Source organism: Sorex araneus, chromosome 2 (assembly GCF_027595985.1).
Source record: "Sorex araneus isolate mSorAra2 chromosome 2, mSorAra2.pri, whole genome shotgun sequence".
Classification (NCBI taxonomy): Eukaryota; Metazoa; Chordata; class Mammalia; order Eulipotyphla; family Soricidae; genus Sorex; species Sorex araneus.
This window is the reverse complement of record NC_073303.1, coordinates 71,763,559-71,784,807: the sequence shown is the minus strand read 5'-3', so window position 1 is coordinate 71,784,807 and position 21,249 is coordinate 71,763,559. Positions and strand designations below refer to the sequence as shown.

Below are 21,249 nucleotides of genomic sequence, written 5' to 3'. Positions count from 1 at the left end.
AATTGAATCTGATTGGGTAAAAAAAAAGATTATTTCATCGATTTTTCCCTTATAAAGGGAAAAATGTATAAAGAAGTGTATAAAGCACTTCTTTATACATTGTTTTTCCTTATATAAATTATATCAAAAATATAGCAAACTTGTACATTAATCCTACCTAAATATGTTGGATAGAAAAACAATGTGACCCCACTTTAACACAGAATTTTCTAGACAGGAAGGAATTAACACAGGTTAGGAAGGCTGTGTTTGTGTAAACTGTTGTGCTGTGTTGCTGACATTAATCTCTTGGACTAGAGCTTTCAAAATGAGACTTGGCAATATGCAAGTTATATTTGTTGAATATTCATTCATAATAGAAAAGCCTCCTAATGCCTCATTTATATTGTCATTTAAATCTAGTGCCACTTTAGATTAATTATAATCCAAATTATAGCTCTGTGCAGTACAAGAATTAATATAGAGTTTATCCAGATTAATACATTTGCATTGAAAATGTAATATGTCTCTGCCATGGCTAAGGGGACCACTTTTTAATAAGGGAGTAAACATGAGGAAAGATGGAAATTAACCTTCATTATTGCAATTAAAATTATCCTTTCATTCTCATCTCATTAGAAAGAATACTGTACCAGTAATTATAATGTGGAATTGTTTGAAGTTGAATAACATCTTCTATTACATCTAAGTTTTATAGTATTCAAACTTTATCAAATCGTGATTCATATATTTCATATATAATGTGTTTTAATTGTCTTTTTACAATTTACTTTGAATGCATATGTTTTTCCTTCGCTTGTTATAGACTATTTTACAACCCTCTGTATTTAGAACGTGAAAATTATTAAGTAGGCGGCATCTGAATTGAAATGAATGATGTCATTTATATATTAGCAATCTCATGCAAGTTAAATAATCCCATTACTGACAGATAATCATTAGTTTATCTGTTTGACGGTGCTTATTTATAATTAGGCTTCATTTTCAGTTAAAAATGCACTAAAGTGATTTTTTTCCTTAGTGATGTCCTTAATAACATAAAATAAATTATAATCTCATTTTTAAATTTTGTGTAGGTAAAAAATAGGGTTTATTTAAAAGAAAGTTGCAGGCATAAACCATGAGTAATCACAAACCTTAACCAAGGCTTTTCTATAATATAAGGCATTTCCTAGACAAAATAATTCAGAGAGAGACCACAGAGTTGATTCCCACTGAATTACCAGGGAGGACATAATACCTGAGATACCCACCCCTCCTTAGAGTAGAAAAGGCATGCATGCATAAAAGGTCTTTGTAAGTAATCCTGATGACCTGCCTTATCTTCACAAGTCTGTTTTTGTCATATGTTATTGGATCTCAGCATTCTCTGCTTCTTCTTATCAATGGCAGGCATGTCTGCAGGGCCTAGAGTTAGGTGGTCCAGCTTTTATTTTGAACTTTTCAAATAAAATGGTGTTTTGGATGTTCTTAACTTACGTTAAGATTCATGGTTTAATTGGAAAAAAATGATGCCTATTTTGAAAGAGTATTATGAAACTATATTGAAAGTTAGCATAATGCTGATGAAATAGTAATGCTCAAACTTAACTCTTACTTTCCTGATGCAACATGGAACTCACTAAATTCAAAAGCAACTTGACTGCTGGTGAATTTTAGGAAGCATTAAAGTGTTTCAAGTCTTAAAATCAGTATTTCTAAAATCTTTGCAATAACAATATGAAAGTATACATTCTTGATAAAAATAAAGGTATAACCATATATCAAATAGATTTAAACATATCTGGGAGGTTAATTTTATCTGATATTTCATAAGGCCTGCAGTCAATGGAAGTCATGGGAATTCACTTCTAGTTCACATGTGATGGTCTTTGATAGTGCAGAGATTTGGATTTGGACTGACTTATTACTTGCACATAAACTATTGCACAGTAATATAAAGGAATGCCATACTATTATTTTCTCAAGAGAAAATGTCCCTATTTATGAATGGGGAGCATTAAACACATTAACTCTGGCACTGAAATTTGCATAAATTAAGCCAAATCCATGTGTGAAACACCAGTGGTATGTTCCAGCATCAGTGGTAATCTTCTAGTTCCAAAAAGAGAAAGCAATGACAGGGTCTCCTTGTTGATTCTTTTTTCCGCTCTCCAGTTTTTATTTAGTCACTGTGATTTAAATTAGCATTAGAATAGACTTTCAGGTAGACAGTATTTCAACACCATTTGTTGATTTAATCATAATAGTTTTATACAATTTGACTTGATGTATTTAGAAGTAAATTTTATTGCAAATGCTCTTACATCTTACTTTCTTAAATATTTAACACTTCTGAATCCATATATATGGAATACATATTTTTAAGTAAAATCATTTTTGATGCTAGGTACAACAGATAAATATTTTTCCCTTTGAACTATAAATTTTTTTAATTGTACCTGATAGTTTTAGTAACAAATCATTCCTAGCTGTGAGATGGGTATAAACATTAAAATTAACAATATAGCAGAACTCAGTATTATTATTAATGCTCCAAAGTCATCAAATCTATTATATATGAAATAAAATATCCTAAATTAACATTTTCTATATTTTTATCGACAAAATAAAATCTTGTCTCTCAAATAAAATTTTTTAAATATAAAAATAATTTTCTAAGTTGTATGTTTATATAAGAAATTGTGTGAAACTTAGACCCTAGAAATAATTTTCATTATAATATGCTGGAAGCATAGCTCTGATTCTCTACCAAGCACAGACCCAAGGGAATTAAAATATTGTCACTGTGTCATTTGATTTTGATTTTTACTTTTAGTTTCATTTTCTTTTATTTTTACGAGTTAAGAATTTATAAAATTATTTATATAATTTATCCAAAATAGAAAAATGACGTTTTTTGGTTCATTTTTACTTTGTTTCCCTAACATTCTTGACCTTATTTTTAAATTAAAACTGGGTTACTTTGCAATAAGGTGCAATTTGTTCATTTATATGAACCGTATGTGGATTGAAAAAAAAATCAAGATAAATCTTCATGCACAGCATACAATCAGATTACGCCTAGACTCTATATTTACGCGAGGTCTGATAGCAATCAATGGTTTAGCTTCATTGCATTTCAAGATGTATTTGCACCCAGTTGTCCAGTGATAGTGTCCTCACCCTGGAAATAATTTAGTTGCAAATTGACTGGAAGATGGTGAAAATTGAAAGTTAAAATTAGAAATACTCATAATAAACAGCAGAAAAAAGGTCAGATGATGCCGCGCTATGATGAGATTGGAATGGCTGGTAAATGAGGTTTTGTGTTTGTCGTGAGATGTATGTGACATGCCTACCCAATGTTGCTGTAATATCCAGCCTCACAGAGGAGATTATCGGGAAAATTGATGCTGGAAAGAATTTTCTGTTAGATTGGGAAATTAGAATCACACTCTTTTCTTTGATGTGTGTGTGAGGTTCCTACACGTTACATTGCTCATCTGGAGAAAATTTTAAATTGTCTTTAGCCCTAAATATTCAGATTAACCTTATAAAACCGTTGTCTTTTTGAGATTTGGACTATAATATTTTATGTGCGGCCAACGGCTGAAACATCTAAACCAGAGTAAGTCACAAAAATGCAGCAGCTGCTGTGTAATGTATAGTTAATTTTTTAAAGTCCTGTATTTCCGCATGAAAGATTCTTTTAGTTTCTGAACTACAGCTAGTCAGCTCCTCTCAGGATATTTGAATGTTTGCAGTATCCTAGAATTTTAGCAAAGGCATAGGTAATTAACATTAGCACAAACAATTATTTTGTAGTGTAGCATTTGTAAGTGGGACAAGATTTGTTTTAAGGTGATAAAGGCATTCGGAGACACCAGAGAGCATGTGTTATTGATGACTTTTTTCAAGGTCACCTAGGGTTATCTAAACATGAGACAGGCATACGTTTTAAAATATATTTATAAAGTTCACATAGTCAGTGGACAGAAAGAAGTGTGCTCTTTTGCCTTTTCAGAGAAGCATCATTTAAACATGCTTGTTCAATTCTTTTCATGATTCAGTGGATGAACAGTTAGAGTTATTTGAAAGACAGATGGATTTTCAGATTTTGAAATTCATCTAATTTTATTCTTTTAAATTTTTTTTTTTTTTAATCAGGAGTAATCACACCAGAAAAGGAGCTAAAAGTCAGTGTGGCAGGGGGAACTCAGCCGATCCTACTGGCTAAAGAAGAGGATGCCACAAAAAGAACAAAACCTGCAGAGGATAATAAATTCTGTCCTGAACAGGTATTATAGTTTTTCTTTTTACCATGGGAGTCATTTTAAAAAACAGATAAATAATTGCTCCTAATAGTATTAGCACCCCAAATGACTCTGAGCTCTTGAAATGTTTGTAGACATTGCAGTTGACAATATAATGAAGTCTTGTTACTTTTGAATGTTCCGAAGTCATCAAAATACGTGAACTAATGTGCCCATATTTATTTGCTGTTTTCCAGTTCTATCAGTGTCCTTATTGTAACTACAACAGTAGGGACCAAGGTCGTATCCAGATGCATGTCCTGTCACAGCACTCCGTGCAGCCTGTCATCTGCTGTCCCCTCTGCCAGGATGTCCTCAGCAACAAAATGCACCTCCAGTTGCATCTGACCCATTTGCACAGTGTGTCTCCAGATTGTGTGGAGAAGCTACTTATGACAGTAAGGATACCAAATGTGAATGTCTGTGTCACGTATTGTCTGTGAGGTATCAACGTAAAACAGGATTGATCGATAAAGATTTATTTCTTCTGCACTACTTATAGCCTTCACTACAATCAACCCTTTTATAGACATCACAATTCACAGCCCATAGATTCTCTACTTTGCTTAGGGAGGGAAAAAATGCTACAAAGCACAGAATATCCCAAAACATACATCTTATGGTCTAGTTTGATACCTGTGGTGTTTTTAAAATAACGTAAAGATATCATAAATATTCCAACTTTCTTTCATTACTCTAACAAAAAAGAACTACCCAAAAAAATGTGGTAGGAAAAGATTCCATACCATGATTTTTTCTTTTAAACAGAAAGTTAGAATATTGCATCGCAAAAACATTGATCTGAAATGTGATTAAATAGCATTGGCTTGTCCTAGCCACAGTATGTCCCGTCTATGGTTGGAAAATCAGGTGCTATAACCCCAGTAAGTGGCAAGGAGCCTGTGATTTCTGTGGTATGTGTGACAGGTACCCTTTTGGTTTTTGCAGGTACCTGTTCCTGATGTGATGATGCCAAACAGTTTGCTACTGACAGCTGCCGCCTCCGAGAAGTCAGAGCGGGACACCCCAGCAGCTATAACTGCTGAGGGATCTGGGAAATATTCAGGTATGCTAATCTATTAAGAGTTGTAGAAAAACACCCTGGGGGCTTACGTATGTGAAGATGCTCCAAGACTTTGAAAAGACTGAAGTGGGCGGGAGAGCATAGAGAGCATCAGAGATTCAGCTTCAGGCAGGAAACGCATCTCATCTGTGAGTCCCCAGGTTCAATCTGTGGCACTGAAAAATATTTCTAATTTTTTTGATAGTAGAATAGAACAAATATGTCACATCTATGAGCTATGGTTGGGTTTTTTTTGGGGGGGAGTGGGGGATTTTTTGGTTTTGTTTTTGGGGCCACACCGACAGTTCTTACTCTTGGCTCTGCACTCAGGGATCACTCCTGAAGGTGCTTGAGGGACCATATGGGATATAGGAGATCAAACCTGGGTTGCCTGCGTGCAAGACAAGTTGGCTGTGTAGCCTACTCAGTACACTATCACTCTGACCCAAAGATCTTGTTCTGTTTTCTGACTGTCTGCCACTATCTGTGTGGTCTCAATGACCAAGAATAATCTTTGGTCCTAAGCACTGAGATCTGACCTTTGATTTCTCTTAGATTGCCACATCTTCTAATCATATTTGATTTGTTTTCTTCCTTACCCTAAAATTTCTTGAGGTCAGAAGTGACTTCCTTTTTTCCTTTTGTTTCAGTTTTTATGTCACATCTGACTGTGCTCAAGACTGAATCCTGGCTCGGTGCTCAGGGGACCATATGTGGTACTCGGGAATGAACCAAAATCAGATGCATGCAGGGCAGACACTTTACACCCTGAAGGACCTCTCTGGCCTCTAGGAATGATTCATATCAACCTCTACATACCTAGTGTGCAGTATAGTGCTTGCTGCATAGTTGCTTAGTACATATTCCATCAAAGAACCAATTTAGCAGAAAACTTTAGGCTCTTTGTTACAATATCTATTGGTTTTCAAACACTAGATGTTCTTTCTATAAACAAAATGTTTGTGCTTTCTTCTATCCAGGTGAAAGTCCAATGGAAGACAAAAGTCTAGCAGGTCTGGATGATTCAAAGGCTGGTGTGGAAATAAAGTGCGAGGAACAAAAACCAACGAAAGAGCCCGTGGAAGTATCGGAATGGAATAAAAACAGCAGCAAAGATCTGAAAATGCCAGATACCCTGCAAGATCCATTAAGTGAACAGCCAAAGCGGCAGCCGCTCTCTGTCTCCGACCGCCACGTTTATAAGTACCGCTGTAACCACTGCAGTTTGGCTTTTAAGACTATGCAGAAGCTTCAGATACATTCCCAGTATCACGCCATCCGGGCCGCGACGATGTGTAACCTCTGCCAGCGTAGTTTCCGTACATTCCAGGCTTTAAAAAAACACTTGGAAGCCGGTCACCCCGAACTGAGTGAAGCCGAACTCCAGCAGCTGTACGCCTCCCTGCCAGTGAATGGGGAACTTTGGGCAGAGAGTGAAACTATGGCCCAGGATGACCAGGCCCTGGAGCAGGAAATGGAGCGAGAATATGAGGTGGACCATGAAGGGAAGTCAAGTCCGGTAGGAAGCGACAGTAGCTCTATTCCTGATGACCTGGGCTCTGAACCAAAGCGGACCTTACCTTTTCGAAAAGGGCCCAATTTTACGATGGAAAAATTCCTCGATCCATCTCGCCCCTACAAATGTACAGTGTGCAAAGAGTCATTCACCCAAAAGAACATTCTCCTGGTCCACTATAATTCAGTTTCTCATCTGCACAAGTTGAAAAAGGTTTTGCAGGAGGCCTCCAGTCCTGTTCCTCAAGAAACCAATAGCAGTACAGACAACAAACCCTACAAGTGCAGCATCTGCAACGTCGCCTACAGCCAAAGCTCCACGTTGGAAATCCACATGAGGTCCGTGCTCCACCAGACCAAGGCCCGGGCTGCGAAACTGGAGCCAAGTGGCCACATGGCGAGTGGGCACGGCATCACTGCCAACGTCAGTAGTCCCGGCCAAGGGATGTTAGAGTCCATGAGTTTAGCAGCAGTGAGCAGCAAAGACACCCACTTAGATGCCAAAGAACTAAATAAAAAGCAAACTCCGGAATTAATCTCTGCTCAGCCTACGCATCACCCACCCCAGTCACCAGCACAAATCCAGATGCAACTCCAACACGAGCTGCAACAGCAAGCGGCGTTCTTTCAGCCTCAGTTTCTCAACCCAGCCTTTTTGCCCCATTTTCCCATGACTCCAGAAGCCCTGCTGCAGTTTCAGCAGCCTCAGTTTCTCTTTCCTTTCTACATACCTGGGACAGAGTTTAGCTTGGGACCAGATTTGGGCCTGCCGGGCTCCGCCACCTTCGGCATGCCTGGAATGACAGGAATGGCCGGCTCCTTGCTGGAAGACTTGAAGCAGCAGATTCAAACGCAGCACCACGTGGGCCAGACCCAGCTCCAGATACTACAGCAGCAGGCGCAGCAGTACCAGGCCGCACAGCCCCCGCTGCAGCCGCCCAAGCAACAGCCGCAGCCGCAGCCGCAGCCACCGGCAAGCAAACTGTTGAAACAAGAGCCCGCCAGCATTGCCAGCGCAGAGTGCCCACTGCTGAAGGACATGCCCTCTTACAAGGAGGCAGACGAGGCTGCTGAGAAGCAGGACAAGCCAAAGCAAGACTTCCTGAGCGAAGGCGAAGTGTCGAAAGACGGCAAAGACGGGAAAAAGCAAAAATCCTTGGAACCGTCCGTTCTGCCACCCCGCATAGCTTCCGGGGCCCGGGGCAACGCAGCCAAAGCTTTGCTGGAAAACTTTGGTTTCGAACTGGTCATTCAGTATAACGAGAACCGGCAGAAGGTCCAGAAGAAGGGCAAAGGCAGCAGCGAGGGCGAGAACACGGACAAACTGGAATGCGGCACGTGCGGCAAGCTCTTTTCCAACGTTCTGATCCTGAAGAGTCACCAGGAGCACGTGCACGGGCAGTTCTTCCCCTACGGCACGCTGGAGAAGTTCGCCCGCCAGTACCGGGAGGCCTACGACAAGCTCTACCCGATCACACCGAATTCTCCAGAAACGCCCCCGCCCCCGCCACCACCGCCTCCCCCGCTGCCTCCAGCCCCACCGCAGCCCGCGCCCTTGGGACCGGTGAAGCTACCCAGCGCAGTCCAGGCTCCGCTGCAGGCGCCCCCGCCCACGCCCCCGCCGCCACCGCCGCCGCCTCCGCCGCCCCCGCCCCCGCCGCCACCCCCGCCGCCCCCGACGGCGCCCCCGCCCGTGCAGCTGCCGGTTTCTCTGGACCTCCCGCTCTTCCCCTCCATCATGATGCAGCCAGTGCAGCATCCCGCCCTGCCTCCGCAGCTGGCCCTGCAGCTGCCGCAGATGGACGCGCTCTCGGCAGATCTCACCCAGCTCTGCCAGCAGCAACTGGGGCTGGATCCCAACTTCCTGCGGCACTCGCAGTTCAAGCGGCCGCGCACCAGGATCACCGACGACCAGCTGAAGATCCTGCGCGCCTACTTCGACATCAACAACTCTCCCAGCGAGGAACAGATCCAGGAGATGGCGGAGAAATCGGGCCTGTCCCAGAAAGTGATCAAGCACTGGTTTCGGAACACGCTCTTCAAGGAAAGGCAGAGGAATAAAGACTCGCCCTACAACTTCAGCAACCCGCCCATCACCGTTTTGGAAGACATCAGGATCGACCCGCAGCCCTCCTCGCTGGAGCACTACAAATCCGACGCCTCCTTCAGCAAAAGGTCGTCGCGGACAAGGTTTACGGACTACCAGCTGAGGGTCCTGCAGGACTTTTTCGACACGAACGCCTACCCGAAAGACGATGAAATCGAGCAGCTGTCCACGGTCCTCAATCTGCCCACCCGGGTTATCGTCGTGTGGTTCCAGAACGCGCGGCAGAAAGCGCGCAAGAGCTACGAGAACCAGGCGGAGACGAAGGACAGCGAGAAAAGGGAGCTCACGAACGAGCGGTACATCCGCACCAGCAACATGCAGTACCAGTGCAAGAAGTGCAACGTGGTGTTCCCCCGGATCTTCGACTTGATCACGCACCAGAAGAAGCAGTGTTACAAGGACGAGGATGACGACGCGCAGGACGAAAGTCAGACGGAAGACTCCATGGACGCCACCGACCAAGTGGTGTACAAGCACTGCGGCGGCGGCGGCGGCGTGTCCAGCCAGGTCGACGCCGCCGCCGCCAAGAACGCGGCGGCTCCTGCAGCCAGCGCGGGCTCTGGGGCCAGCACCCCGCTGGTTCCGTCCCCCAAGCCGGAACCCGAGAAGACGTCGCCCAAACCCGAGTATCCCGTGGAAAAGCCAAAGCAGAGTGACCCCACTCCCCCTTCCCAAGGCACCAAGCCGGCCCTGCCGTTAGCATCGACTTCCTCCGAACCACCGCAGGCCTCCACGGCCGTCCAGACGCAGCCGCAGCCCCCCAAGCAGCCCCAGCTGATTGGCCGGCCTCCCTCGGCCTCCCAGACCCCGGTCCCTTCCAGTCCCCTGCAAATCTCTATGACTTCTCTCCAGAACAGTCTACCTCCGCAGTTACTCCAGTACCAATGTGATCAGTGTACCGTTGCCTTCCCGACCCTGGAACTCTGGCAGGAGCACCAGCACATGCACTTCCTCGCTGCTCAAAACCAATTCCTCCACTCGCCCTTCTTGGAACGGCCCATGGACATGCCCTACATGATATTCGACCCCAACAACCCCCTCATGACCGGACAGCTGCTGAGCGGTTCTCTCACCCAGATGCCCTCGCAGACCGGCGCCTCCTCCCACGCCACCGCCCCGGCCACCGTCGCTGTGTCTCTCAAAAGGAAACTGGACGAGAAGGAGGAGAACAACGGCAGCGAGAAAGAAGGCGGCAACAGCGGTGAAGACCAACACCGAGACAAGCGCTTAAGAACCACCATCACCCCCGAGCAACTGGAAATACTCTATGAAAAGTACTTGCTGGACTCCAATCCGACCCGAAAGATGCTTGATCACATTGCACGCGAAGTGGGCCTGAAAAAGAGAGTGGTGCAAGTCTGGTTCCAGAATACCCGGGCGCGGGAACGGAAAGGCCAGTTCCGGGCCGTGGGTCCAGCTCAGTCGCATAAACGGTGCCCGTTTTGCCGAGCCCTGTTTAAGGCCAAGTCAGCCTTGGAGAGTCACATCCGCTCTCGGCACTGGAACGAAGGCAAGCAGGCAGGTTACAGCTTGCCCCCGAGCCCCTTAATATCCACAGAAGATGGGGGAGAGAGTCCACAGAAATACATTTATTTTGATTACCCGTCCTTGCCGTTAACTAAAATCGATCTATCGAGTGAGAACGAGTTGGCTTCTACAGTGTCAACACCTGTTAGCAAAACAGCAGAACTGTCGCCAAAGAATCTTTTAAGCCCTTCCTCTTTTAAGGCAGAATGTTCCGAGGATGTAGAGAACTTAAATGCAACTCCTGCTGAATCTGGGTATGATCAGAACAAACCCGATTTCGATGAGACTTCGTCGATCAATACGGCGATCAGTGATGCCACCACCGGGGATGAGGGTAACACGGAAATGGAAAACACCACGGGAAGTTCTGGAGATGTAAAGCCAGCCTTATCTCCGAAAGAACCCAAAAATCTCGATACTTTGCCAAAAACTGCCACCACACCCACCCCCGAGGTGTGTGATGAAAAATTTCTCTTTTCTCTCACCAGTCCCTCAATCCATTTCAATGACAAAGACGGCGACCATGACCAAAGTTTTTATATCACAGATGATCCTGATGACAATGCTGACCGCAGCGAAACATCCAGTATCGCTGACCCGAGTTCACCAAATCCGTTTGGATCCAGTAACCCATTCAAATCCAAAAGTAATGACCGGCCAGGTCACAAGCGTTTCCGAACCCAAATGAGCAATCTTCAACTCAAAGTTCTCAAGGCTTGTTTCAGTGACTACCGCACGCCCACCATGCAAGAATGTGAGATGCTAGGGAATGAGATCGGTCTGCCCAAACGCGTGGTCCAGGTGTGGTTCCAAAATGCAAGGGCGAAGGAAAAGAAATTTAAAATCAACATCGGGAAGCCTTTCATGATCAATCAAAGTGGAACGGAAGGCACGAAACCAGAGTGCACCCTCTGTGGGGTGAAGTACTCTGCCCGCTTGTCCATCAGAGATCATATTTTCTCCAAACAGCACATTTCAAAAGTGAGGGAGACAGTTGGGAGCCAGCTTGACCGGGAGAAAGATTACTTGGCTCCAACCACCGTCCGACAGCTGATGGCACAGCAAGAACTTGATCGGATAAAGAAAGCTTCAGATGTGCTGGGCTTAGCGGTGCAGCAGCCGAGCATGATGGACAACAGTTCCCTCCATGGCATCAGTCTGCCAGCAGCCTACCCAGGACTCCCCGGCCTTCCTCCAGTCCTTATACCTGGAATGAACGGTCCGTCCTCCTTGCCTGGATTTCCACAAAATTCAAACAGTAAGTCGTTTCCAGGAGAGTCAGTTCAGTTCATTAATAACAAGCTGTAACAGGTAACCAAGAACAGGGTGCAATTGGATTTACTTTTTTTCAGTATGTGAAACAATTATTCGAAATATATGTTTCATTGGTTATATTATTCACCAGGAAGGAAGTCAACCTAAAGGTGTGCAGAAAATAATGCTCAGTTAAGAGGGAGCATGAGCCTTATATCTTAGAAATGTTACTTTCATATGCTCATTACAGCACAAATACCTTGACTTGATGTCTGGTATACCTAGTAAGAAAATGAAGCACTCAATAATTTAACTTAACTTATGTTCTTCCCAAGATCAGGGCTTTATTTTTTTTTGTTTGGGGTGGGGTTCTCTTTGTTTATTTGCTTTCCTTTCATAAGTGCCAGCAAGGTCAAAAGTTAAGGACCTATAACCACAGGAATTCACCCACGTTTCACCTGGCAGGCAATAAAGCTTATGTTTAAAATTAAGCACTAAAACTTAAGATTCTGTGATGATCTTAAATCAGCATGATATAAGGTTTTAATTTTTTAAAAACATTCATTGCTACTTGTTATCTCACAACCTAAGAATGTCTTAAGTGTTACTTAAATTCAGTCTAAGAAATAGATTAATATTATTCTAGGCTTTTCTGCTCACTTCCCAAGCCAGAGTTTATAACTGAGGTATTACAAAATTGTAAAGCAGTTAAAAAGCAATCACCTCAGAGGATGAATTCAATTCCTCATTCCATCAAAACAAACTACTAAGCAGTAGTTTGTGCAGCTTAAATTATGTGAATAAACATAGGTACCTATTATATCAGATTGAAGCAATTGCACAATTGAATATAGTATGCTAGACAATCATGTAGCTAAACATGGAAAATGACTTATATGTATACATTGCCTAAGATAAACTGGTTCTTTAGATTTTTCTTGTTTTATTTTTCAAGTTAGTGATGTTTCCTTTGTAAAAGAATATCTTGATGTTCTAAGGAGTTTTATCTGGGGCAAAACACAAAAGGAAAGCTTTATATCATTTCCACAAGTCCGTACAATTTTTTTCATATTTTTTTTTAGTTTGGTTTCTGGGTCATACCTAGAGATACTTAGGGCTTACTCCTGGATCTGTGCTCAGGGGTTACTCCTGGCAGTGTTCAGGGGACCCTGTGCAGTGCTGGGAATCAAACCTGAGCCAGCCACATGCAAGACCAACATTCTGCTGGTTATACAATTTCTTTGGCCTCACATATAAATTTTTACCTTTCCAATTTCATTTTTTCTTATAAAAACAAAATTGCAGTGTGATCTCTGTAAGATAATTCCATTTTAACCTTTAGCTTGGAACACATGAAAACTGCTTTCAGACAACAATTTGGTCATTGATAACTCTTCTGATTCCCTGTCTTGAACAGCTTGTTTGAGAAATAGAAAGCAACTACAGATATAAAGGGAAAAAAAATCAGATAAATTTCTCCCATAACTACCATCCTAAAAGTTTCCCCCTGGTCCCAATGATATTTTGTATTAATTATCTGCATAATTTTGGAGTTTTATATATTAATCATAATTTAATATTTTATTTGTGCATTTCAATTAAGTCAAATAGAGTTGTTTTAAATTATTTCACTATTATAAGTAAGTAATACATAAAAAAAGTTTACTGTGTGGGACAGGATTGTTTTAAATTGCCTATCGCTATGGTAAGTAATTGATAGATAGATAAAGTCTAATGTAGGGGACAGAGAGATAGTACAGGGGTTAAGGCGCTTGCCTTGCACACGAGCAACTCTGGCTCCATCTCCACTACCTTATATGTTTCCCTGAGCACTGCTAGGAGTGATCCCTGAGCACCATCAAGTGTGGTCTAAAGACTTTTCAAATAGAAAGATGAAAAATATCTTATGTGGAAAACCGCCTAGAAGTGTATAAAAAATAGATTTTTTCCACCTAATTTTTAAGATGGGAAATCTTATGAACAGTTCTAGAAATCTTATATTTATGTAAAAGATAAAATTGTATATAAACTAAAGTAAAATTTATTTTAGTAGAATAAAAATTGATATGCTTCAGAGGCTGAAAACAGTTAAAGCTTCAGTGGCTTTAACCTATCACACAGTTCTGATTGATGGCTGCTTGTCACCCCCAGCCAAGTGGTACTCAAAGCATCTTGCTTTTTTCATCACTGTAGCAGAAGGCCTTTCTTGAACAATGAGCCCTTAGTGAGCTGCCCTTTTGCTTTGCCATTATTAAATTGGTACCAAAGTTTCCTGAAGTGAGAAAGTGAGAAGGAAGAAGAGAGATGTTTATGGAATATCCAGCCTAACCGTCTTCATTCTACTCATAAATATGCCCTTTTTTCCATAATATAGGCCTTGTTTATAGTTCCCAGTAACTTTCAGATGAACGAGTTACCAAGGAACTCAGTGCCATGTATCTGTTGTTTTATTAAGTTATGAACCCCAAACAGAGTGGAAAGTTATTAAGAGAAAAGGTCTGTGAATGTGCCTGCGAGTATTTTCAGTTTCTCTTGAATCAGTTTTTTGTAAGCGATTTGAACATGCGCACAGCAGGGATGCCAGCAGAAGCCTGTCTGAGAACCTAAGATCCTAAACTTTTAGTTCAAAATTTTTTTTTAGGTGAACTTACCTGTGGCAGGTAGTCCTGAATATGTTGACCATACATGGAGTAGAGTTCCGTGTTTCTCTTTTATTTATTTTTTGCTTGAGGGCCACAACTGAAGGTGCTCGGGGCTTTACTTTTGGCTCTAAGCTCAGGGATCCCCAGGGAATGCTAAAGATAAAACCCATGGAAGGCAAGTCCTTAATCATTCTACTATGCTTCAGCCCCTGTTCCTTTTATTTTTCTACTGTAGTAATTGTCATCAAATAACTCATAAAATATCTCTTTTATGTTAGGGGAGGAATCTAACTAGAATCATCCCATACTCTACTTGTCCCAGGCCCAAGTTTAGCATGAATAAACTTTGAGCCACTGATATGTTCATCTTGGGCCTAATTAGAGGGATCCTGTTATGCAGAAGTTCATAAGCATATATTCATAAACATCTCATCTGTCTAATGGTGGGCTGCAAAGCTTTGATCCTAAGGAAATCACTAGAAAGGGACTCTCCATTGAATATGATATGTGCAATAAAGTAAATATATCTGATTCTAAGGCTCCATTTCCAAATTGGCTTGATTGCTAGGTACGTGTTCAGGTTTTATATTAATAACATCTAACTCTTCCAATTAAAAAAACCATTTTATTTGGTTGGAAGGGTGGGACATGTAGATTGGCTTTTCTGATTTAGTAGCTTAAGTTCTCACAAAAGAGTCTTCTTTCCAAGATTACCCTTCCAAGAAATTTTCCAATTATTTAGTCTTTACAATCACTGCAATCACCAAGAAAGCTCTTTCAAGTAATTTGCATCATGTGTGCCTGTATCCTCAACAATAACTCTGCCCTATGTTCAGAACCACTATTTACTATTACTCATTTTTTAATTAAATGAATTATTTTCAGCTTTTAACATTTTCCACATTTGTCTTTTTCTATCATGATCATACACAAAGAAGGAAAAATGGCAACAGAGAAACTCAAGCTTGCACACCTGGAAAAAATTAGAAAACTTTACATTTTATCCTCTGAGATGTTAGTTTCCTTTGGCATTTTGCTCAAGATGAATAGGAAAAATCACTGATTTTCTATTTTTAACTTATTTACTTTATCGTTTTAAGCAGTGTCTGATTTTTGTATGTTCCATTAATGTTTGGAAATACTGCCTAACCCAATTTCCTTAAATGGAACTTTCGAACATGCCTTTTGCATTTTTCTCATACTTCCATATAATTTACTTGCATATTTGGGGAAAATCTAGATAAAAGTATGTCCTAATAATTTTAGCACAATTGTCTTTAGCCTCATGTACATTTAGGAGTTTTATTCTCACCTAAAAATAAATTTTTCCTTTGGGAGATCCAGATCAAAGTAATTTGGGGGAAAGGAAAAAGTTTAAGAGAGGCATTTTCATCTGAAAACATTACTTTGGGAAATAAATAGCTATTTTTGAGAAAACAAAATCAAAGAAAATTATGGCAGCATGAGATTACCTATAGAAAAATTTCATTCTACAAAAAAATAAATTTCAAACAATACTAGTTGGTATTGGACTGGAGCAATAGCAAAATGGGTAGGTCATTTGCCTTGCATGCTGCGGACCCAGGTTCAGTTCCTTTGTCCCTCTCGGAGAGCTCGGCAAGCTATCGAGAGTATCCCGTCCACATGGCAGAGACTTGCAAGCTAAAAACAGTAACAACAAGTCTCACAATGGAGACATTACTGGTGCCCATTCAAGCAAATCGATGAACAATGGGACAACAGTGCTACAGTGCTACTAGTTGGTATTAGGAAAAAGAAAATATTTTTTTTAACATTATAACTTGTTAAATTGAATTTCAGGGCTAAGGATTTTGATCAACTGGTGAATACATGTCTTGCCCATGTGGGGTCTTGGATGTGATCCCTGATGTGCCCCACGAGGATCCAGCTATCTGAGTGCTGCAGTTTCTGTCCCCCACCATAACAAGTTTTTTGTTTTTTTTTAAACAGACCTTACTACAAGACCATAAATGTCAATGCCATTATAAAATAAACACCTTAACAAAATCATTTTTGTAAACTTAAAAAAATTAACAAACTGCAAAAAGAGCAGGTTAGGATCTGGAGAGATAGCACAGGTATTTAAAAAGCAAAACAAGACATGGCAATTGTAGTTACTACCATTTATCCGTTTAGGTTACTATTTAGATTTTCCATTCCACTTCTGAATTTCATACATTCATTGGTTACTGGCCAGTATGACTGCAAAACTTCAGGTTCTTAGTAGTTGATATGAGATAGGTTGTTCACTATCTTCATCCTTTATCTCTTTTCCAAAAATATACATAGAAGCTGTTAATTTGAAGCATGATGTTGAATCAACTTACTCTCGAGATGTTGAATTCCTCAAAATCCCTGAGCCTCTCTGACTATAGTAGCTGGTGTTTCTATCTTGGTTTTCTGAAAATTCCCGTCACTTCATTATATGACCTCTAGACAAAAAGTTATCGATCCCATCTGATAGGAAGGGCTGAGTCAACAGCTATGTATTCCTCCTGCTTTCTAAGTACCACTCTGATGGTTTTGATGTTTCTAAGTTTCTTTAAAAGAATTCTTATGTTCCGGGGCTGGAGAGATAGTATAATGGTCAATGTGCTTGCCTTGAATGCAGATGACATGGGTTATATCTTCGGCATCCCACCCACATGGTCCCCCAAGCACCACCAGGACTCATTCCTGAATGCAGAACCAGGAGTAATATCTGAGCATTGCTGGATGTATCCCAGAAACTAAAATTTATAAATTATAACGTCAAAATAAAAAGTGGCAAGCCAGCAATTTCCTCAGAGAAAAGAGGGGAAAACAGGAAGAAAGTGATGCCATGGTTGACCATGAGGTCCAGTTGCACTAGACTTAGAAACTGACGTTAGGAGTAGGCAAAAGAAACAGGCTACCAACATAGCGTTATTCCAACAAAACATAGAAGGTGCTTTCTTTGGGGATCTGACTCCCTCCTCCTGAGCCACTCAGACATGAAATTCTAAAATTCGATATTAATTCTCTCACTTTTACACATGATCCCCTGCTCAATAGAAAATAGTATAGGTTACCATGAAATTATGAAACCAAAGCATTCCAGGAATCAATCTCTAAAATAATGTTATAGATGTCAAACTTTTCAAAAAATAGGTGTATTAAAAAATAGGTGTTTTGTGTTCTTTCTTGCAAATAAAATTTTAGACACAGGCAAATGAAAAGAAGATAGAGATAGTTACTAGAGTGGTATAAGAGTAAAGATGATAGAGTTAAAAGTTCTGATTCCCCCAAGCAACTGAATTACTCCAACGTTTTCTCTAGAATTAGATATAAAACCATGAACGTAGGAAACTTATTGTAGTAAATTGGATTAAGGAGCAAGGAATTTAGTCATTCATATAAATGCAAAACTTAAGCCATTTTAATTTAAATTCATTATGAATTTTATACCAGTCCTCTATAATATATAGATACTTGTTATCAATTTTTCCTGGATATACAAGAACTTTTTTTATTTTGAATATTTTCAACATTAAACATTTGAAGTTGATCCACTCAAACAGGAAGATATATTTGAAAGGCAGCTATAAATTTAACTTTACTCACTCATCTGCCATTGAGTCATAGATTTCTCTCTGTCAAATCACATGCTAGCTGTAGAACTCAATGTTTAATTTAAAATATTGATTTTTTTAAGTACTGAATTTTTAGCACCTATAACTACTTAGCAATGAAGACACTGTGAGAATGTTCCCTACCTAACATGATAGAAATTGCTTAGAAACTGTTACTAGTGCAGGTTGGGGAGATAGCTCAGAGGGCTGGAGTGCATTCCAGGTGAAGGAAAGGAAGGAAGGAAGGTAGGAAGGGAGGGAGGGAGGGAGGGAGGGAGGAAGGAAGGAAGGAAGGAAGGAAGGAAGGAAGGAAGGAAGGAAGGAAGGAAGGGAGGGAGGGAGGGAGGGAGGGAGGGAGGGAGGGGGAGGGAAGGAAGGAAGGAAGGAAGGAAGGAAGGAAGGAAGGAAGGAAGGAAGGAAGGAAGGAAGGAAGGAAGGAAGGAAGGAAGGGAGGGAGGGAGGGAGGGAGGAAGGGAGGAAGGGAGGAAGGAAGGAAGGAAGAAGGGAAGGAAGGAAGGAAGGAGGGAGGGAGGGAGAGAGGGTGAAATAATCACTACAGAAATTATTTCAAAGCTTATCAGGGAAGGATCAAGAAGATGAGCAGTCAGTAATAAAGTAGACTGATTGACAGTAATAGAATAATGATTAGGGTCAAGTTGAGAGTGACATTAAGGACTATCTTAAATACTAAATCTAAGTAATATTAAGAATATTCTGAAAACTAGTCTAAGAACTGCTTTATCAACTGGATAAAAATTCATTAAGAAACTAAAGTATTTTTATACTTGTTTTCTGGCTAAAGAGTTAGAAAGATGCAGTTTTGTGTCACTTGTTTTCCCATTTATATAACAATTGATCAGACATTTGGCACGGAGGTAAGGTTTCAATCAATGTTTAAAAGCTGTTTCTAAGCTACGTTTATTCTCTGTTTTAATACATTTCTAAGCTAAGCTATATTCATCTTGCATTCTCTGTCCTATATTAGATATCCCTCATGGCTAGTAGTCAGCAACCACCACCCATGTTCAAGAAGCAGGAACCCCCACTCAGCAGGCATGCAGTTACTCCCTCTGCAGTCAATATAATTTCCCTCTAAAGTCCTCTTAGGAAAGATGCAGACATTTACAGTTTCCTCTTTTTTTTTTTTTTTTGAGTTGTTCAGTTTCTTACCCAACTCTCCAGCTGATTTGATTTGATTTGATTGATTGATTTTTATTGGACTGGAGTGAGATAGCACAGCAAGTAGGGTGTTTGCCTTACGTGCTGCCGACCCAGGTTCGATTCCTCCGCCTCTTTGGAGAGCCCGGCAAACTACTGAGTATCTTGCCCGCATGGCAGAGGCTGGCAAGCTACCTGTGGTGTATTTGATATGCCAAAAACAGTAACAACAAGTCTCACAATGGAGACGTTACTGGTGCCCACTTAAGCAAATCGATGAGCAATGGGATGACAGTGATACAGTAATAAAGTGATTTATTTTTATTAAATTTATTTATTGAATCACTGTGAGAACAGTTACAACAGTTTTGGGTTTAAGTCTCAGTCATACAATGATGTAACATCAATCCCTTCACCAGTATACATTTTCCACCACCAAAATCCCCAGTATACCTCCCATCCCAAGCCCTCCCCCTACCTGTGTGGCAGATGATTTCCACATTACTCTCTGTCTTCTTTGATGACATTCAATATTTTGACACCACCATTAATATTTGAGATCTTCCCCCAATACTAAGACCTTGCTGGAAAGGCGACATTAGACAATTTGTTTTCTATTGCTGATTATGAATATCATATGACCTCTCTATCGCCACTGCGCAATTTTGGAATTCTGAAATTTTATCAAATTAATCTGGAGGGATTTCTGCCAAAAGCCACTGGGTTCCGAGATTCGCGTGTGTGTCTCTGGGAATCATGGCTGTTAAGCAGCTTGAGCAGTAGCTCCAGCTAATTTTAAATGGTTTTGTAATACCTTCCTAGCCAGCCACTACATTAGCGTGAGTACTTGAAAACCAGCAAAGATCCATCGCATTATGTTTGGAGTGATACTCCAAATACCACACACCGTTCCGTCACACACATCTGTATAGTGAGCCTTTCCTTTCTCTTTTCTAATGGGGTGAGAATCATTTTCCGCCTAACACCAGCAAACCTGGAAGAAGCTTGTTTTGGAGGTGCTAAAGTTGAATGTTAATATATTCAGTTGCCATACTCTGTTCGCCAAATTATCCGGATGATAATGAACAGCTTAACCTGCGTGTTAAAGATGAAATCATGCCCAACCGTGCTCCATCCTGGTAATGAATAGCTGTGACTTCACTGCTATTTGTTTTTTTAGTATCTTCAGTGTCATTTACTATTGCTCTTTAATTAGCTTATCACCTTTGTTCAATGTAAATGTATTTTTCTACTGAAACATAGGCAGATGGATTCATTTTGTTTGATAGCTAATTACTTTCTGGGAACACCGTCATTATCAGACTGCTCAGGTGAAGGACGACGAGTGGGTCTGTCTTCCCAGGAGGAAGTTAAAAAAAATTGGCTTAAAGAGAAGGAATTTTGCAAAGTGTGTCCACAGGAAGTAACTGCTGTTATACACTTGAAGTTCTCTCTCTCTGTTTCATAATATGAGAGGCTTTTTTTTTTTTTCTGAATAAAATGTTGCTAAACTGTGCAAATTAGAGTGCCTCTGTTTGGGCTGAGGGGGATCTCAGAAATACTGTCCGCATGGCATTGACAGTAAGTTGGTGCTAGTGACTCTTCCTGGTGTGTGGACGTGTGACGTTTCCATTCTGATTAGGCGTTAAGCATCCAGCCTTCCGTGTCGCTCCGTGCTCTGACGGTGGGATCTCTCTGTTCTTGTTTTCAGCTTTGACGCCTCCCGGTGCAGGCATGCTTGGGTTTCCTACTTCAGCTACTTCGTCTCCTGCCCTGTCTCTCGGCAGTGCCCCCACCAAACCTTTGCTGCAGACTCCACCACCTCCACCACCACCTCCTCCTCCTCCTCCTCCATCCTCTCTGTCGGGACAGCAGACCGAGCCACAGAACAAAGAATCCGAGAAAAAACAAACTAAGCCAAACAAGGTCAAAAAAATCAAAGAGGAGGAATTAGAGACCACGAAAACCGAGAAACACCCTAAAAAAGAGGAAAAAATCTCATCTGCTCTTTCAGTGTTGGGCAAAGTCGTAGGTGAAGCGCACGTGGATCCTACTCAGTTGCAGGCATTACAGAACG

The 21,249-nt window shown here is 41.2% G+C and overlaps 1 protein-coding gene across 4 annotated transcripts in view; it reads left to right on the top strand.

Moving 5' to 3' along the window:
- Positions 1-21,249, top strand: part of ZFHX4 (zinc finger homeobox 4) — a 212,057-nt gene that overhangs the window by 186,974 nt on the left and 3,834 nt on the right. For all 4 annotated transcript variants that reach the window (XM_055126488.1, XM_055126489.1, XM_055126485.1 and 1 more), the window contains exons 7-11: positions 4,150-4,280; positions 4,493-4,693; positions 5,244-5,361; positions 6,339-11,765; positions 20,884-21,249. The exon at positions 20,884-21,249 is cut by the window's right edge and continues 3,834 nt beyond it. In XM_055126488.1, the coding sequence (XP_054982463.1) occupies positions 4,150-4,280; positions 4,493-4,693; positions 5,244-5,361; positions 6,339-11,765; positions 20,884-21,249 (6,243 nt within the window). The remainder of the gene's footprint in view (positions 1-4,149; positions 4,281-4,492; positions 4,694-5,243; positions 5,362-6,338; positions 11,766-20,883) is intronic.